Below are 17,750 nucleotides of genomic sequence, written 5' to 3'. Positions count from 1 at the left end.
GAGACAGGAAGCCCTGGATGAGACCAGGATCCCTGGGTGCTCACCCTGCTCTGCAAGGCCCTTCTGCCTTTTGGCTTCTGTGTCCTCACTTGTGACACGATGGGTGACTACCGGGCTGCTCCAGGGTTCCAGCTACATAGCGTTCTGCGAAAAGTTTCCACATGAGACACAGTGGGTGCAGTACATATGAATGACCACTTGGGGGCACCAGAAAACAGGAAAATTTTTCTGGGGTGACAGAGGGAAGGTGTGACAAATTATGCAGCTGACACTAGAGGGCACTGCTTTTTCCATTTTCTTCAAAAGGGAGGCTTAGGCCGAGAAGTATCTTGACAGCTTCAAAAGGCTGAAGGGTCTCCTGAAGATACTCAGGTATGGCTATGACCGCCAAATGGTGGGGAGGAGGACAGACTGGCTCACCTGCCCCTCAAAACAGAGGGCTCTGCTGGTGCCATCAAAGGGAAGCACTGACATGGACTGGACACCCAGGGCCCATCGAGACCCAGCGCCAGGCTGCAATCACAAACTCGTCTCCCCTGCCTTCTCCTTCTTGGCGTGACCTTGAAGGAAATATCCAAGACAAGAGAAACACTTGACCCCCTAAGCCGTGGCTCTGGGCACCATGCTCTGGAGAAAATGCAGACACTTTTGCTTTCTTTAGGGCCATGCAGTGGCCTCAGGGAAGGAGCAGAGGCTTGCTCCCCCTGTTCCCGCCACACTGCGCCTATCCCACCGCCTGTCCTCTAGGGGGAGCCCTCATAGAACTCCTAGCAGGTCTGAAGGAGGGGGAAAAAACACTCCCCAGAGACCAGATCTAGAAAGAGACCTTTTTATTTTTATTTTTTCAGATCCCAGGAGGACAGGTGAAGAAATTGAAGGATAAGGATGTGTGCTGAAGTTCTCCCAAAATGCCCATCGTAAAGCCAGTCTCCAGGAGTCGCCCAAACTGTGTCACTTCCCCAGGGAAGCCCCGTTGTCTGTATTCTCCGCGGCTTCCTATTCTGCTCAGAATTCTAAGAAGGCAGGGCATATGCTCAGGTCCTTGCTTGGCTCCATTCTCAAACGTGTCGCTGGCTGGCGATAACATGTGTGGCAGGCTCACGATTTCTGTGTTCTGTTGGCATATGCTCGGGTTTCTGCAAGTCTGTTCTGCTAGAACCCTAAGAGTCTGCAATGCCTCATCTCTGAGCAAGGGGGCTGGACTTCCCCCCGGCTGCAAACTCAGGTGCTGGTCACCTCGATGAGTGAATTAGCCCTGTCTGAGGCAGTAGGGAGTGATAGGGACTGGAGTGACCTAAAAAATTCTTGCAAACTTAAATGGTATTAAAATATCAGATCACTCAACAAAGCACTATTTAGCTACACAAATTCTTCCCGTGAGCCTTCCTCACAGTAACGTTTCTACGGATTCTGGTATTCTAAGAACTAAACCAGGTGATGCCTCATTCTGCCAGCAAGTGGCAGCACACGGAATGAAGACCCCAGTTAGTCTGACTTGACGTCCAAGCGGTCAGCTGCCTTTCAAGAATTCAGAAAGAAAGTCGCCCAGTGGCTTCTAAAATTCAACCAGAAGCTTCAAGGTTAAGATGTTTGTACTGGCTGATATGCATGGACTCTTTACCGCATGCTGGGCACTGCGCACTCCCTCATTTAATGACCCGAGAGCTTCTGGGGCCACTGCCCCGCACAGCCAATCCCGACCCTGATGTGCCGTCTGCGTCACGGGCATCAGCAGGCCTCTGAAGCTCTGCTGTAGAGACAGGAATGGCAAGTGACAGGGTCCCGAATGAGACATTAGGAGAAAACAACCAAACACTGGACTCAGTATTTCACATGTTCTTCACAAACAATTCAGAAAGGTCGCTGCCCTCATCCACAATCTCCTAAAGAAGGAAAACGAGGTCAGAACGCATGCATAGTATTCCCAAGGTTGAACACCACATGGTTCAGTGGTCATCAAACGAAGGTGTAGAAGGGCAGCGTCCAAACAACCTGCAACGTAACCGATGTGGATTTTCACAGCCTAGGGGGCTGCACACCGCAGGGGCTGACCCTGGTCTAGACCTAGAGGCCCCGCTGTCCTGAGCTCCCTGGACTAGACCTGACAATATATCAGCGGGCTGTCAGGGGTGGAGTGAACATCTACAGCATAATCATAACCACGCCGGCTGCTTATTTAGCATTCATTCACGAGTCCTCAACAGAGTCTAGGTGGCAGGCACTGTCCCCAGCACTGGAGCTATGGACTGGACTGGACAAGACAGTGTGACTCTTGCTTTCACATGGGGGAGACAATCAACTGCGTAGGGTGATGTGACTCAGAGTTATGAGGTCTCTATTTTAGACTATGTTGTGAAGGGCAACCTCTCCGAGGAGGTATCATTTCAGCTGAGGTCTAAATGACAAGAATGGACCCAGCTTAAGATCTGGAGAAAGAACATTCCAAGTAGAGGGAGGAGTCAGGGTAGAGACATGAGTAGGTTAGGCCAAGTCTGAAAGAAGGTCAGTAAGCAGGAGTACTGGGAGCCAGGGAGGGAGTCATAGCAACGAGGTCAGAAGCCACTCAAGGACCAGGCAGTGTTGGCTTTGCGAGCCTGGGAATGGGGCTCAGCTCTTTCTCCGAGTGCAAAGGAAAGTTATGTCATAGCATCATGATTTGGTTTATATTTTTTGTATATCCCCATGAACAGACACATTCTTGACCACAGAGGAACAAAGATGGAAGGAGAGATGCCAATTAAGAGGCCACTGCAATGGCTTAGTACAAAATGGCGGCAGTGGGGATGGAGAAGTGTTCAGACTGGGAATGTGTCTGGGAGAAGTGCGGACAGGGCTTGCCAAGCGATCAGAAGGGGATGGGAAAAATAAAGGATAATGAGAATCTTTGGCTTGAGCAACTGGGTAGATGGGGAGGACTGAGGGGACCAGGTTGGACCAGTAGAGGAGCAAGAATTTTGCGTTAGCCATGTTGAGTTTTAGATGCTGATTGGACCACAGCATAGATGCTAGGCTAGCATCTGGCTACGAGCATCAAGGGTTCTTAAGAAATCCACCTTTAGGAGTCATTCACAGATACGTGGAGCTGGTTGAGGTCCCCCAAGGAGATTGTGCAGGCAGAGGAGGGGCCCAGAATAACCCTGAGGTTCACCAGCATGTTGAGGACCCACGCCTGCACATGTGATGGAATAAATGTGGACAAAATTTACAGCACACTTGCAAGGTAAACACTATTACCCGCTCCACTCGAAACATGCAGGGGGTCCCGTTGTTTATAGGTAGCAATGCCAGAACCAACCCTAACTGGTATGAACTAGGTTCCTGTCATCTGCTGAGCACCGTATCGTCACAACAGGGGACACTAAAGCAGGCAGGAAGTCCCAGGGGAATGAGATAGGTGCTGACGTCAGAGGGCCTGATGTGCGTCCTCACTAGGGCTGTGACACGCAGCAAGTACTGAAACCTCACCAAGCCTATGCTTCCTCATGCGTAAAATCACATTGTTTTCCATTTTGCAAATATCTATTAAGTGTCTATTAAGTGCCGGGCAATGCTGTAAGTGACAGAGACACAATGGGGAGCAGACAGGCTTCTCTGCGTTACAGTCAAGTGGGGGCTACAGATGTGTAAACAGGCAATTACTATACAGTGTGATTAAGTATTATGATTACAGAAACACTACTTCCCTCTTCACAGAGTAAGTTTTACCAACCTACGCAGATTTTCGAGTTACACATAATTTCCTTTCTTCCGAATCTATATGTAATAACAGTCCCAGATGAAGTGATTCTGTTCTTTATAATTTCCATTAGAGTACATAATACTTGGAAAGCACCGAGCTCATAGCCAGCACTCAATAAATGGGGGCAGTCACAATGACGACATGGGTTTTTGAACCTAGCGTCACCTCTAACTTTGAGGCCTCTTTTTCTCTTCTGTAAATGAGGAATAGTAATAGCTAGTTCATAGGGTCATTGTAAGGGTCATGTAAGACAGTACATATGAAAACATTTTGCAAGCTGGATGAAATTCAAGTACTAATAAAATGCGATTTTGCCCAGGCAGGGTTGCTCAGTGGATAGAGCATCATCCTGGCGCACCGAGGTCGTAGGTTGATCCCCAGTCAGGGCACATACAAGAAGCAACCAATGAATGCACAAGTAAGTGGAACAATAAATTGATGCTTCTCTCTCTCTCTCTCTCTCTCATCAATGGAAACATTTAAAAAATATTAAAAAAGAAAAAATATGGTTTTGTGCTCACTCTCTAAAACTACAAAACTTAGTACACAAGGAATGCTTACTGTGAACCAAGAGGTCCACAGCCCACCCACTGGGCCTGAGGAAACCTTTTAACAAGGTTCTCTGGGAAATAACCTTCTGCCCAAGAAAATCGGCCTCATCTGAATGAGTCTGTCCACAGGAAAGCACACACCTCCTCTCCAGGTCTCCTTCCCTCCCACCTCCTACCACCACCAGAGTTTGGCTTACCCAGCCCAAGGCAAAATGTGCCAGGAACCTCCCAGTTGGTTTCTAGCCTGCTTCGTGCATCACCAGAGTGCCTGTCCAACGGAGCCAGGGAGGCAGGGTTTGTAAGCTGGCGGGTGTGCGGCCCTGTCTCCGCTGTCAGCTGTGTGGGCGGGGGGCGGGGCCAGGAACAGTAAGTTGCTGGCAGGGACAAGGACAGAGAAGGCTTCCTGATTTCCTCCGGTGGCAAACCCGTGCCTGAGGATCCAGCTGCCTGTCCTAGCACAGAGGGTCCAGTCTACAGAACACCAGTCAGAGAAGCCAGACGGCAGGAGGCAGAAGGGAGGAGAAGGCTCCACCTCTCCAGGCTGGGCAGGAGGCTCGGGCTCCTGAGCAGCCCCGAAGGAGGGCAGAGAACAGACGCCCCATGTCCTCTGCTCATCGTCCAACTGGAGGGCCCTGTGTAGTCAGCCACCTGCACGACTGCAGGGCTGAGCCGGCTGCCTCTCCCTGGAAGCTGGCTGGCTGGAATAGGTATTGATTCCCCTCCGTGCACTTAATTTCTCCATCAGAAAACAGGTATTTACTGTAAGCCAACTACATCCGAGGCATTACTCCATACACTAAAGACGGAGGCCTGCTTTCAAGAAGCTTACACTCCAGTGCTGGGAGACAGACACACACACACAAAATACATGTGTATGTTTCCATGTGACTGACTGTACATGTTTGTGTGCATGTGTCTGTGCTGGGGAAATGACAGTAAGGGCTGTGATAAAAAAAATATATAAAAAGGTAAAACAGCCCTGGCCAGTTGGCTCAGTGGTAGAGCGTCAGCCTGGCGTGCAGGAGTCCTGGGTTCGATTCCCGGCCAGGGCACACAGGAGAAGCGTCCATTTGCTTCTCCACCCCTCCGCCTCTCCTTCCTCTCTGTCTCTCTCTTCCCCTCCCACAGCCAAGGCTCCATTGGAGCAAAGTTGGCCCGGGCGCTGGGGATGGCTCTGTGGCCTCTGCCTCAGGCACTAGAATGGCTCTGGTTGCAACAGAGCGACGCCCCGGATGGGCAGAGCATCGCCCCCTGGTGGGCATGCTGGGTGGATCCCGGTTGGGTGCATGCGGGAGTCTGTCTGCCTCCCCGTTTCCAACTTCAGAAAAATACAAAAAATAAATAAATAAATAAATAAATAAATATAAATAAAACAAAATAGAGAGAGAAAGAGAGTGTCTCTACAGTGTGACCAGGAAGGTCCCTCTGAGCAGAGACCTAAGGAGGGCGGAGCCACACCGGCCTACAGGGAGACGGCACTCCTAGCAGAGGGAACAGCGGGCAGTCAGGAGCCAGGAAGAGGCTGGCACAAGGCATTGGGTTCCAGGAATTAAGGGAAAGGTGTGTGAATTAGTCTGTAAAAGAGTGTGAGGGTAGATGGAAAAGGAGAAAGTCACAGGATTCCTGGGCAGTTGGACGGCTGTGAGATTTTCTCAAGCAATGCTCAGCTGCCCGAGCGCAGGGGAGGAGCAAGTGGAAGTGGGATTTAAGCAGGTTGGGGTTTTGCCAGGCCAGGACAAGGCAGCAACAGAGGGGCAAGGAAGCTGAGGGCGAAAACGGGAAGTGGTCAACAATGGAGGTGAAGCAGGAGGTAGACCAGAGACCAACCTGGGGCTTTCAACAGTCTTGCCCTTGGCCGATGACGGGCTCTGTGTCAGAAAGAGTTGAGGGGGTGGAAGGTGACCTCAAGTGAAAGAAATGCCACCATTTTGCCCCGGGGAATATTTTTGGTGCTTACAATGGAATTTAATTGGATAAGATGGGGAGTGAGGATGTGGACGGGAAGGAGGGCAGTGAAGGGTAGGACCAATGTCTCGGGGACACTAGTGAGACTACAGGATCCAGGGAACAGGGCAGCAGGGGAGACTGGACAAGAGAGGAGGCGGTCATCTACTCACTCGTATTCATTTTCAAAGCCACGAGAAAGTGACTTACTTGAGGTCATACCACTGGTGGGGTCAGCCTGGGAATCAGCCCCACCCCCAGCCCCCAGTGCTCTTGCATCAGCATCTCAATGGGAGGGAGAGACAAGAAGTCTGGTGCTGTGGGAATTGGAGTAAAAGGCCCTGCGCCATTGTGGTTAAAAGCATGGGTTCTAGAACCAGACTGCCAGGGTTCAAATCTAGAATCAACCACAAGTCACAGGAACAGCACAGTAATTACTGAACGGACCTTTGAAAAGTCACTTACTTTCTCTGTGCCTCATTGCTTAAACGTGGATAATCATTATACTACCTCCTAGTAATGGTGAGGGTTAACATGAGTTCATCTAGGTAAGGTGCTTTGCTGTTGGCACCTGAGAGAGCTAGTGAGGTCTTACAGACTAACAGCCCTGGGAAAGGAATCACAGGCGAGAAGGTCAGTTGAGTGCTGAGTGGCCCATGCCTTTCTGAACCCCAGGATTCCAGCACACATCGGAGCTCAGTGAATGAATGAATGAACTCACACATGGATTAACAACCACTGGAAAAGACCAACAGAGATCAGTTAACCTATTGCCGTCTGCACCATCCAGAATGTCCTCTGAAACCAAGGAGGTAAATTCTACCATGACCAAGACAGTCAAAAAGTACCTATTGCTAAGTTTCCTTGCACTTGATGGCATCTAACAGCTCTATGCTCAAGGCAGGAGGAGATAAACACATAGAGCCCACAGCACAAACAAACACACAGAGTCTACGAGGCATCCAAGGGACAAAACAAAACCCTCGGGTGGAGGATAAACCCAGGGCGATTGATAGTTCAATGAAACTCTCTTCCTTTCATTTATGAGTCCTAGAAATAAAACCCCAAGTTCTCAACAGGCACAAATTAGGTTAAAGGTGGCCAAAAGTAGAACATAGATTATTTTGCTCTACACAAAAAGATCAAAGATAAAGTTAAAAGCCACGGGGTTGTGCGCGGGGGAGGGGGGCAGTGAATAGATCTTGATCAGTCTTTTCCACCTCCTGGAGACTTGCCCCGTGGAATATGAGAAGTGCAGGCTGAGCCACAGTGTCGGAAGGAAAGATGAGATAGAGGATTCACACTCTGGCGGCTTCTCCAAGGTTTACAGCAGTTCTTTTCAGGGAAGTCAGTGTGAAACGGAGCCCAGTTCTTTCTCCACAGGCTCTGATAAACCGGGTGTTTGGGGAAGCAAGCTTGATTCATCCATTTGACAGGTGTGGACCGCAGGGAGGGTCAGAGCAGTCTACAGCTGGTTAGTGAGTGGGGGTGATCGCAGGGACCTCGCTGGGAGGTCACACCCCTCTTTACAGACATGCATCTCTCGCTGGGCCCTATTCCACGGGAGCCCCCACCCCCAGCTGGGCCACTCTCCATGTGTCCCTCCCACCCCGTCCCCCACAGTACTCACTCCCACTCCTTGCGCCGGGCCTGCGGGGTGCTCTGCATCTTGTGCGCCTCGTGGGCCTTGATGATGTCGCGCTGCTCGATGAGGCCCCCGCGCCTCCGCTTCATCACCTCGGGGCTCACGGGCAGGAAGGGGCTGGAGCCGCCCTCCCAGCCTGCGCCCTCGCCCTCCTGCACCGGGAAGAAGTTGTCGAAGCCGGAGGTGGCAGTGCACGGGGAGGCCGGCAGCATGCCCGCCTCGTCCGAGGTGTCGGCCTCGAGCAGGGCGCACTGCTGGGGCCGCCATGCCTCCTCCTCGGGCAGGGTCAGCACGTGGCGGCGGTGGCCCGTGGACCCCGGCTCAGGGCTCCCGCCTACAGCTGGGCAGGGGGCAGGCTCGGGCAGCCTGCGGCCGGGGCTCAGTCCACGCATCTCGGGCACCATCACAGAACATTGCTCTGCAGGGGTGGAGGGGGATGCAGGTATGGGATGGGGGCGGGAGGGGGGGGAGTGGGCACAAAAAACACAGAGAAGAGAGACGGGTTAGTGACACTGTCCTCCAGAGCAAGGCTTCAGACACTGGCACACAGGCAGAAGTCAACGATGGTTGAACACAGGAGCATCCACAGTGGACCAGGCTCGGTGCCAAATGCCAGGAACCAAGAGCTGAACAAACCCAGCTTGATTTCTGCCCCCACAGACTTCACAGTCTAATGCAGAGGGCAGAGGTTAAAGAAATAATTCTATGCCGTGGTGATAAATGTCGCAAGAGAGAAGAATGAACGCCAAAAGCTGTCCCTCTCAACCCCACCTCGGAGGGCTAGCCTGCAGCTCTCCTCTTTGTGGACAAAGAACCCTTCGAACCCTCTCCCCAGGGCCCAGCCTCTCTGGGGAAGCTGAGCACACCCTGCTACCCCAACTCTCTCTCCCTCTCTCTCTCTTTCTCTCTCTCTCTCCCACCCCCCCCCCTACCCCCGCAGGACCAGCCACAGGGTCCCAGGTAGGATTCCTTCCCCCTTTTTCAAGCACATGCCTCTGTGCAGGATCCGGGAGCTGGGAGGAACACAGCCCCTCTGCTGGCTCCTCTGAGCCTCGTTTTCCCGTCCCATGCCTGCGAGGATGTAGCCAGATTTGCCTCCGAAAGATGTCCTCAGTTAATCAACACTGACGAGGGCCGGCCCTGGGCTGGGCACTGGGCACACCGAGATAAACCAGATTTAGTCCACGTCCTCCTTGTGGGAGAAACAGGAGGAATTTCTCTGACCACACAACACGACACACTATGATGGAGGCAGGCCTGTTGCCTCAAGTGCCCACCTGCCGGTGGTCGGGAGGGCTTCATGGAAGAAGTGACCCTCGGGCTAGCTTTAAACACAGCTTGCCCGGTGAGGACCAGGAGAGGATTACAGGCAAAAGGAAGAGCAGGTGCGGAAAGGATTTAAGGAACCCAAAGGTATTCTGAAAACTCCCACAGCAAACTTGAGGTTGGGGACAGTCCTTTCAGCTTGAGAGAACCTGAACTTATCGCCTTTGAAAGACATCTTCTTACTGTCTCTCTCCACGCCAGGAGCCTTCCCTCAGTTCCCAGCCTTTTCCCCAAACCACGCCGCCAGTGACTACACATGCCCCTCAGCTGGAAGACATGCCCTGTGCGCTGTGTGCTCAGGGAAACTGGCATCCAAATCACCCAATGCTTTGTGGGCAGCACTCTGCATCGGGGACTGAGCTGAGCTACCCAAGGAGGGGGTCCTCCCAGAGTGCTGCCCTCCAGCCCCTGCCCTGCCTCTCCTGGTGATGCTCCTTCCTCCGTGGGGATGTGCTGGTCAGCCCTGCATCCTCGGCCGCCAGGCCTGGGGCAAGGGAGCAAGGGGAGGGTCCAGATCGAGCTTGGCAGGGAGGAGAAACGAAGGAGAAAATACATTATGAATCCTGCAAACAGCTGGGTGGGTCCCTCCAAAGAGTGATTCATGTTCCTCACGTTGTCATTCTGTCTCAACTGCGCTTGATGGGTTTTAAATTTATCCTTTATTCCTAAGATGTTTAAATGTCTCTCCCCCACCACACGCAGGCACGCGCCCCTCCCTGCATCGCTCCCACACCCTCTGCAGGCTTCAGCTCCACCGGAACCGAGCCACCGTCTCCTCTCTCTCAGGTCCCTCCACGGCAAAGGCTCCCGGGCCACCCTCCCCGCTCTCTGCGGGCCACCAGAACCGGCCCCCTTCCCTCTGCTTCCTGGCCCACCCCACCCTCGCTCTCCTCCCTGGATCCCCCTTCCCAGACACTGTACCAATTTGAATTACGTACGTCTTTGCCAAAATTATAGCAGCTATAGTGCGCACTGCAGAGCTCGCGTTTCAACAGAATCAATTTTACGAATATCAAAACATGAAATTATCTCATCTTTCCTTTAAGAACTCCTGTTAAACAACTCTTCTATTATTGATATAAATGTTCATCAGGGAAATCTGCCACCCCCCCTGTCTGCCAAGCTGTCCGGTCCCCAGGTCTGGCTATCATTAAGCTGAGAAAACACTTTCCATCTCAGGCAGTTTCGGTAAGACAGAGCCTGGGTACTCCAGAGAAGGACACTTGAGTCTACTCTCTTCTTAGCCTTCCACCTCAACCCCCCAAACCTAGCATTCCTTCAGTTCCTTGAGATCAGGCATCTGGTCTTATCTTTCTATATCCAGCGCCCAGGACTGAGTCCAACACCTTGCTGGGTTGTTGTGGTGATGATCATTAGTACCAAATACTCTGGTTATCCTCTTCCTGGGTGTATATATAATGGGATGCACTTCCTGGCCCACTATGATTGAGCGGGGCCATGTGATCGTTGGTTGTGAATGGAGTGATGTTTGTCACTGCAAGGCTAAGCATTTAAAAATACCAGTAAAAGAGCTCAAGATCTAGAGGGACTGTCAAAGTCTCCCTTTGAAAAACCAGCTTGTAAATATTTTAGACTTTGCAGGCTGTGCGATTTCTGTTGCAACTATTCAAATTCCGCTGTCGGAGCATGGAAGCAACCAGACAATACAGACATGAATAGGCGTGACTGTGTTCTGATAAAACTTTATTTATAAACTTAGGTACACTCGACACTTTCAAATGCATTTCTTGGACTCTATCACTGTCCCTCAATCTGTGCCCATGACAGCAGTTTCTACAGAGCACCAGGCAAAAGGAGGAAATGGAGATCCACAGAACAGAGGTCAAGGGTGCACACACCAGTGAGAAGCTACCTAAGGGCAAAGTCGCTGCTGTGGCCCCACCCCCAGCCCCAACAGAAGGAAACAGGCCCTGCTGCTCTGAGATCATGACCATGAGCTTCTGTATCCCCAAGGGCACCTGCTTTTCTCCTCTAACCTTCGCTTTCCACCCACCTCTTTCTGATTATTATTATTTTTTTTTTTTTTTTGCTACGTTTGGCTAATAGGCAAGAGATGAGATTTTAAATGATGGGGGTCCTGAGCAGGAAAAGGGCCTAGTGACACCTTAGCAATGCAGCAGTCCCATCAAAACTCTTCCCTTGCTCGTCAGGGCTCATGGGGTAGCAGGAAAGGGCTCTCCCCTGCCACCCAGCCCAAGCACCCTGCACTGCCAAAGACACTCGAGTCAGTAGTGAGCCCTCCGCCTCTAAATCTCCTCTCTCATCCTTCTACAAAGGAGGATTCGCCTCCTTGGCACCATATTTCCCTTGATATCCTATCAAGATGTTTCCCTTTCATTCATCTAGTTTTAGTGACTTTAGGGATTACAGCCCATGTATCCCCTTGGCCATTCTGCGCCTCTCAGCCCCAGCAGGTGAGTCCGCCATGTGGAGGACACGCCTCCTCCTCTCACTGGGCTCATGCCCACCCCTTAGTGCTCCCTTCTGAGTCCTCCAGAGAATGTGCACCCTCCAGCCACCTTGTGAGAAATCAATGTACAGGAGTCAACAAAGCTGATGCTCTGGTGGACGTACTGGCTTCATACTCTGAAAGTTTTGAGTTCAGCAAGGTAGGAGGAAGTCTTCTCTGCCTATACCACCAAGGGGCGTGGGCTGGAAGGCAGTGGACAGAAATGGGACTGATGGTCACTAAAAAATGAGTGGTGGACACACAACTGTCCCTAAGATGACCCTGAGCTACATCCTGAGCTATCTGTTCCCTCCATCTTCAGAAGGCAGAATGGTCCCCATTCCCAACTGTTAGAAATGAGAAAACACAAGAGGAGAGCAACTTGTAAGGCCCAATACTACACAGCTGAAACTCCATGCTGCATTCCTATCTGCGAATGATTCTCTGGAGCAAGAGCTGGCATAGTAAACGGGCTTCCTGCCCAGCCACAGGGAAGGCAGGGAGTGACCCTCTCATCCTCACCCACCTGCTCAGAGAGGAAATCCTCCTGGCACAGAAATAAATGCTCATATAGCTGTTTTTCTTATCTGAGCCAGCATGCTACCCGACCGCAAAGGAGGAGCAAAAGTGGGGCTTTATTTCTATTTGCTGTGACCTCCCAAGGCTGTGACTCTTGAGTGCACATCAGAATCACCTATGTTGCTGGCTTTAAAATGCAGCTTCACGGGACCTTCCTCCTGAGAGTCACATGCAATAGCTCTTGGGTGAGCTTAGGAAGCTCCATTTAATGAGCACCTTCTCCCCCTAAGAATCATGTCTTAATAAACACTGTCCCCAATGTAGCATACAGTCCTGTGAGGTTGTGCTAAACTGATAAGTCATGTCATCCTGGGTGAGCTAGGATGTTAAAGGTGCCCCCTCTCACCCATTTTCAGTCTAGATCATGAAATGAAGTTGTCAAAAGTAACCAGATTGAGTCTCTGACCGCCCCCGCATCCTGCAAAACTCTGTTTTCCCCTGGACTGGCACCGGTTTTTGCCTATCCCACATTTCTCTCTACATGTCTATGTTGTTATGGTGATGGCTCGAGGATGGGCTAATGTCCAACAGCAATTCGACAGCTGGTGCATTTTGAATGTAAACCAAGACCCAGGGAAAATGCGCTGCTTTGATCATAGAGGGATCACTGAAACCCCCAGAGTCCCTGTGGGGAGTGGAAAGACCCCGTGATCTGGTGTCAGAACTCTGGATGAGGGGTACAGTCACGCTACCTGCTAATCAAGTCACCTTTGGCAATTCACTTCTCTCTAGGTCAGTTTCCTCACCTAAACAATGAGAATAGTAATATAACCTACAGAAGTCTGTGGTGAGAATCAATTAACCTATCTTCTGGGAAAGAACCCGGAGACTGTTAGATTACTACAGAGGAAGGAGTAGAGGTTGGGCACCTACATGCTGGAGCAAAGGGATGATTCACACACAGGCAGGACGGAGGGGGATGGTGCAAGAGTTCACCACGCTACTCAGAACAATGTGCAGTTTATTTCTGGAATTTTCTATTTAATATCTTTGAACTGCAGTCAAATGTAGGTAAATAAAACCACAGAAAGTGAAATGGTGGATAAGGGGGATCTACTGTGCTCAACTCTGCCTCTAATGTAAAAGCAACCCACAGACAATACATAAAAAAATTGGTGTGGCTGTGTTTCAATAAAACTTTATTAGCAAAATAGGCAGCTAACACTTGAAGCTAGAGTTTCAGAGTTCTCCACTAGACTTTTTCCTCTCCAGCCTGGAAACAAAGGAAAAAGAAAAGAGCTTGGCAGATTTTGTAAGAAGTCTAGAAGCCAGGCCCAGAAGTTGTATGTATCACTCCCCCTGTAGTCCATCAGCCAGAACTCTGTCACCTGTCACCCAGTCCTGCTTAACTGGAGGAGGACAGCAATGCAGCCCATCTGCATGCCAAGGAGGAAGAAGACAAAACTGCCGTCGATGAATCTGAGCCACTTCCATCACACTATTACTGTTTGCGTCACAACAGAATCACAAAAATAAATACCAAGGAAATATTTACAAGTATGTTAAGTCCTCTGAATAGTGCCCAATCTACTGGGGCTTTAATCAACTGCTGAAAATTAGCCACATCATAATGTGTACAGATCTATTTTATGTAAAAGAAAAGGGAGAAACCCTAACTGTTGTGATAAACAATCAATCTGCCACAGGAGTCTGACGATTTGGAAAACAAGACCTCAAAAATGGAAACGGGGTGGGTCCTTGTCAATTACACAGCAGGCTCCCATCACAGCCCTATCTGTCCCTCGAGCCCTTTGACTCAGGACTATCCCCTCACGGGCCAGCCTTCCAGCTACAAGACAGAGGCCACACCTGCTTATTCACCACTATATCCCTACCACCCTGTAGGCATTCAGTGCAAACTCATAAAAGGAAGGAATGAGGGGAGGGAAAGAGGGAAGGGGGGAGGATGTAGAAAGGAAGAGGCTTTGCAGTTGCCCATACTGTAATTTTGCTGTTGTGGCAAATGAGTTCTCTTTAAGAATCTGCTTCTACAGAGATCCTTACAACTGTACTTGAGTGGGTAGAAGTGGTTGTAGGGGCTTTTGCTTGCAAATTTCCCATTTGTTTAGTCACATGGACTCCTCTGCTTTAAGAAGCTGCTTAGAACCTCCACAGGACACCTGCCTGACTTAGGGAAGGGAAGGAAGACTCTTCGATGAGGGGAGGGGTGCGTTCACCTACCACTGTGCAGACATCGCCAAGCCACCGGAGAGGATGAGACTCACTCAGCAAGCTCCTCCTCTGTGCCAGGACTGGGCAAGGCACTGGAAACGCTTTATGGTCCCACAGCAGGAGTCCAGGAAGAAACCCAAGGGGTTAGGCCCAGCATGGGTGCTTCAACATAGACCAAGGATGACTTCTGTCAGAGTACCTCAAGATTCCTTGAGCATTTGTCACTTTTCTATGACTTGTCATTTCGTTTAGTCTCTCTAGTTCCCGAAAGCACCCAGACATAAACAGTCAAACAGACAAAGATAAAAAGGGACCTTTTTACGGTCCCTATTTGTGGTCCTGAGGACCACAAGGGAGGTAGAAAACTAAGGACAGCATGCTGTTCCTCAGAGAGTCTCTGGCAGGAGACGTCGCCAGGAGCCAGTGATGGTGACAGCTGGAGGGGGAAATGCCATGATCCCCTAACCTTGCAGGGACAGGTGCAGGTGCCACAGTCGCCCAGCCTGGCCCAGGGAGGGGCTAGGGACCCCACGTTGCCCCTGAGGGCTGCTTGTCCAGTGTCAGGCTCCGACAGCTGAATCCACCGGGCTGCAGCCTTTCTCCAAGAGCATCTTTCCTGTCAAAACACTTCTCCAGTGGCTCTCCCAACAGCCCTGGGGTCCCAGCTAGTGCCTGCAGACGTCCCTCCCACCCACACCGACCAACAGTACTTGAGCTGACTTCCTTAGAAGTCATTTTTTTAAAGAGGCATCGGTTACTGCCGCAGTAGAGTTAGGGTAGGAGACGGAACTATTTGTGCAGCCAGATGGAAGCTTCTCCCCGATCCTAATACCAGCGCTGGTTTGCAAGGGCCTTCGGCCAGAAGCAGCCCCTCGCTCTGCAGCTCTAAGTAAGGAACATGGTTTGCATTGGGAGCACAGGTCTGAACTGCCCACCTAGAGAAATGAGTGCAAAGCCCCAAGCCTGGCATTCAAGGTCTCCACAGTGTGGCCCCAGGGAAGAAGGACAAGCCTACCAGCCTCAAGGGCCTTGCATTTTAGCTGACTGTGAGTGGTGGCCATCCTTCCAGATCCTGAGTTCTGGCCTGTCTCTGCCAGTGCTGGCCGCTCCTGCTGGGTGGCACCAGATGTCAACAGTCTGGGGACACAGCCTTTGTCCAGCCACCTTCCCCGCTGTGATTAGGCACATGGGAAGTTACAAAGCAGCCTGCCCCCGAGTGGAATGATCAGGCACCCACGGAAATGGAAAAGGGCCCACAGACCCCTCCCAAAGCAGAACTGGTCTCAGAAAGCTTTCAGCCTCTTTCCTTCCTTCCTCTCGCCCTCACGTCTGTGCTCTCTGACTGCTCAGTCTTAGGCTTTTAAGCCTGGTCATTTACTGCATATTTTACCACATGATTACTAATAATGATATTATAATTAACCTGATTCTCGAGCCAAAGAATTCATTGAGAACAAAATTTGCATTTTCAGGGATAACATGACCTGAAGGATTTTTTGGCTCAATACATGCACACAGTGGACAATGTTGGTGATACCAGTTTGGCAATTAGGCCAATATCCCCAGAGTTATGCAATAATGACACAGGGCACCTGTAATATTAGCCCAACCCGGAAGTGCTGGCATGCCTCCGACAAGCTAAAAAGAAAACATGTGGCAAGCAGTATGGAGACCTCCGCGAGGTCCTTCCATGCCCACCCTCCCTTGTGCAGTGGCTCCAACTCCAGGGTGGGTCCCAGTCGAACCGAGCCACTCACGGTAGCCCCGTCCCTTTGCCAGCAATTAGTTAAGGGAAGAGCACAGGACCCACTGAAGGCCAATGAAGTTACATAAGGCCCACTGGGGCTTTGGGACAATTCTCTCAACCTTGAAGGGAAACTTTTAAGGGAATTAATTCCCTCTGGACACTGCCCCACACAGATGTGAACCTTGACACTACTGCCACCACCTCACTGCCAGCCCAAGGAAAGCAGCACCAGGACAGTCACAGGCAACGAAGATGACGCCACCAGATTCAGTCAGCCTGGAAGCCACCCCACCTCCAGACCACCAGCAACACAAGGCAATACAGCTCCTGGTGGTGGAAGCTCCTGGATGTGAGTTACACTCTCTGTTACTTGCATCCCCAAAGCACAGGAACTGACGGAGCCCCCAAAGCCACCCACTCAAGGATAAGATTGAATTACTCCGCAGCCTACAAAAACCATTTCTTTGTTCTGGTCACAGCAGGCGGAAAGTCCCCTCACACTCCTCTGTATGGGTTTTGGTTGTAGTTCACATACACAGACACTAGTCTTGAATCGAATGCTGAGACTAGGATTCTAATTCTAGGAATCTATGGTATAATGGGAAAATGACTCAACCCAAAATGAATCAAGTTACATTCAACTGAGCTGGCAGGAAGGTTTAGGTGGGGAAGAGAACATTATAATTGGATTATATGAAAAAGAGATTATTGCAATTTAGTACAAATCGTTATCCTTATCAGCATCAATGAATATAATGGTTAAAATTTATTAACTTTATATTTTATTCTAGGTACTATATTAAGACATTTCAAGTAGATCCTTTATGATTGCATTTAATTCTTTTGAAAAATCTTACAAAACAACTATTATTAACTGAGTTTTACAAGTGATGAAACTAAGACTCAAAAGGGTGAAGTATCTCCCCAAGGCTGAGGTCACAGTCACGAAGCAGTAGAACCTGTAACCTGGGTCTGACTGACTCCACCTCATGCTGTCACCCACTACACTGCCCTGGGCTCTAAGAAAGCCGTCATGTTCCTGGAACGATGGTAGTAATAACTTTTACTTGTGGAACACTTACTCAGGGCCAGAGATTCATGTTTCTTAACCACCCATTATGGTATTATTACGATGTTCATTTAATAATGGAAATTCACCCAAGGTCACATAACTATAAACACTGAATCTGACCTTCAGCATCTAACTGCTCAGCCAGTGTCTCTCTGAGAAGCATTACCTTGAAAATGAAGGGGACTTCAAATGGTCCTAACCCTTGGGCATAAGTCCAGCTGTGTGTTTAAGTGACTGCGTGTACATGTGTGTGTAGGGGGTAAGGGATCCACTCTTGTGCCAGATTCTGGCTGGTCCCTGCCCTGAGCCCGGCAGTATGACTTCGTGCAGGTCTCTGCAGAAGCAGAACTGTGGCCAGTAGCACTCTCTAACTAAGCACAGCACTTCGGGGAGGCTGAAAATGCTCTGGGACGGGCAACAGCCTCTTCCTCCCACCCCTTTCTGCCCCCTACCCCCTACCCCCCCCCCCGCCGGCAGCCCCCCAGGCAGCATCAGGCTCTGGGAC

General features: G+C 50.6%; 1 protein-coding gene across 1 annotated transcript in view; it reads right to left on the bottom strand.

The window, feature by feature from the left end:
* CACNA1E (calcium voltage-gated channel subunit alpha1 E) overlaps nt 1-8,267 on the bottom strand; it is a 359,312-nt gene extending 351,045 nt beyond the window's left edge. Inside the window, exon 1 of the mRNA XM_066361678.1 lies at nt 7,865-8,267. Coding sequence (XP_066217775.1) covers nt 7,865-8,091 — 227 coding nt within the window. The 5' untranslated portion in view covers nt 8,092-8,267. The remainder of the gene's footprint in view (nt 1-7,864) is intronic.
* Between the last annotated feature and the right edge of the window lie 9,483 nt (nt 8,268-17,750).

The sequence above is a fragment of the Saccopteryx leptura genome, chromosome 2 (genome assembly GCF_036850995.1).
Source record: "Saccopteryx leptura isolate mSacLep1 chromosome 2, mSacLep1_pri_phased_curated, whole genome shotgun sequence".
NCBI lineage: Eukaryota > Metazoa > Chordata > Mammalia > Chiroptera > Emballonuridae > Saccopteryx > Saccopteryx leptura.
The sequence above is the reverse complement of the archived record's forward strand: the minus strand, read 5'-3'. Positions and strand labels throughout refer to the sequence as shown.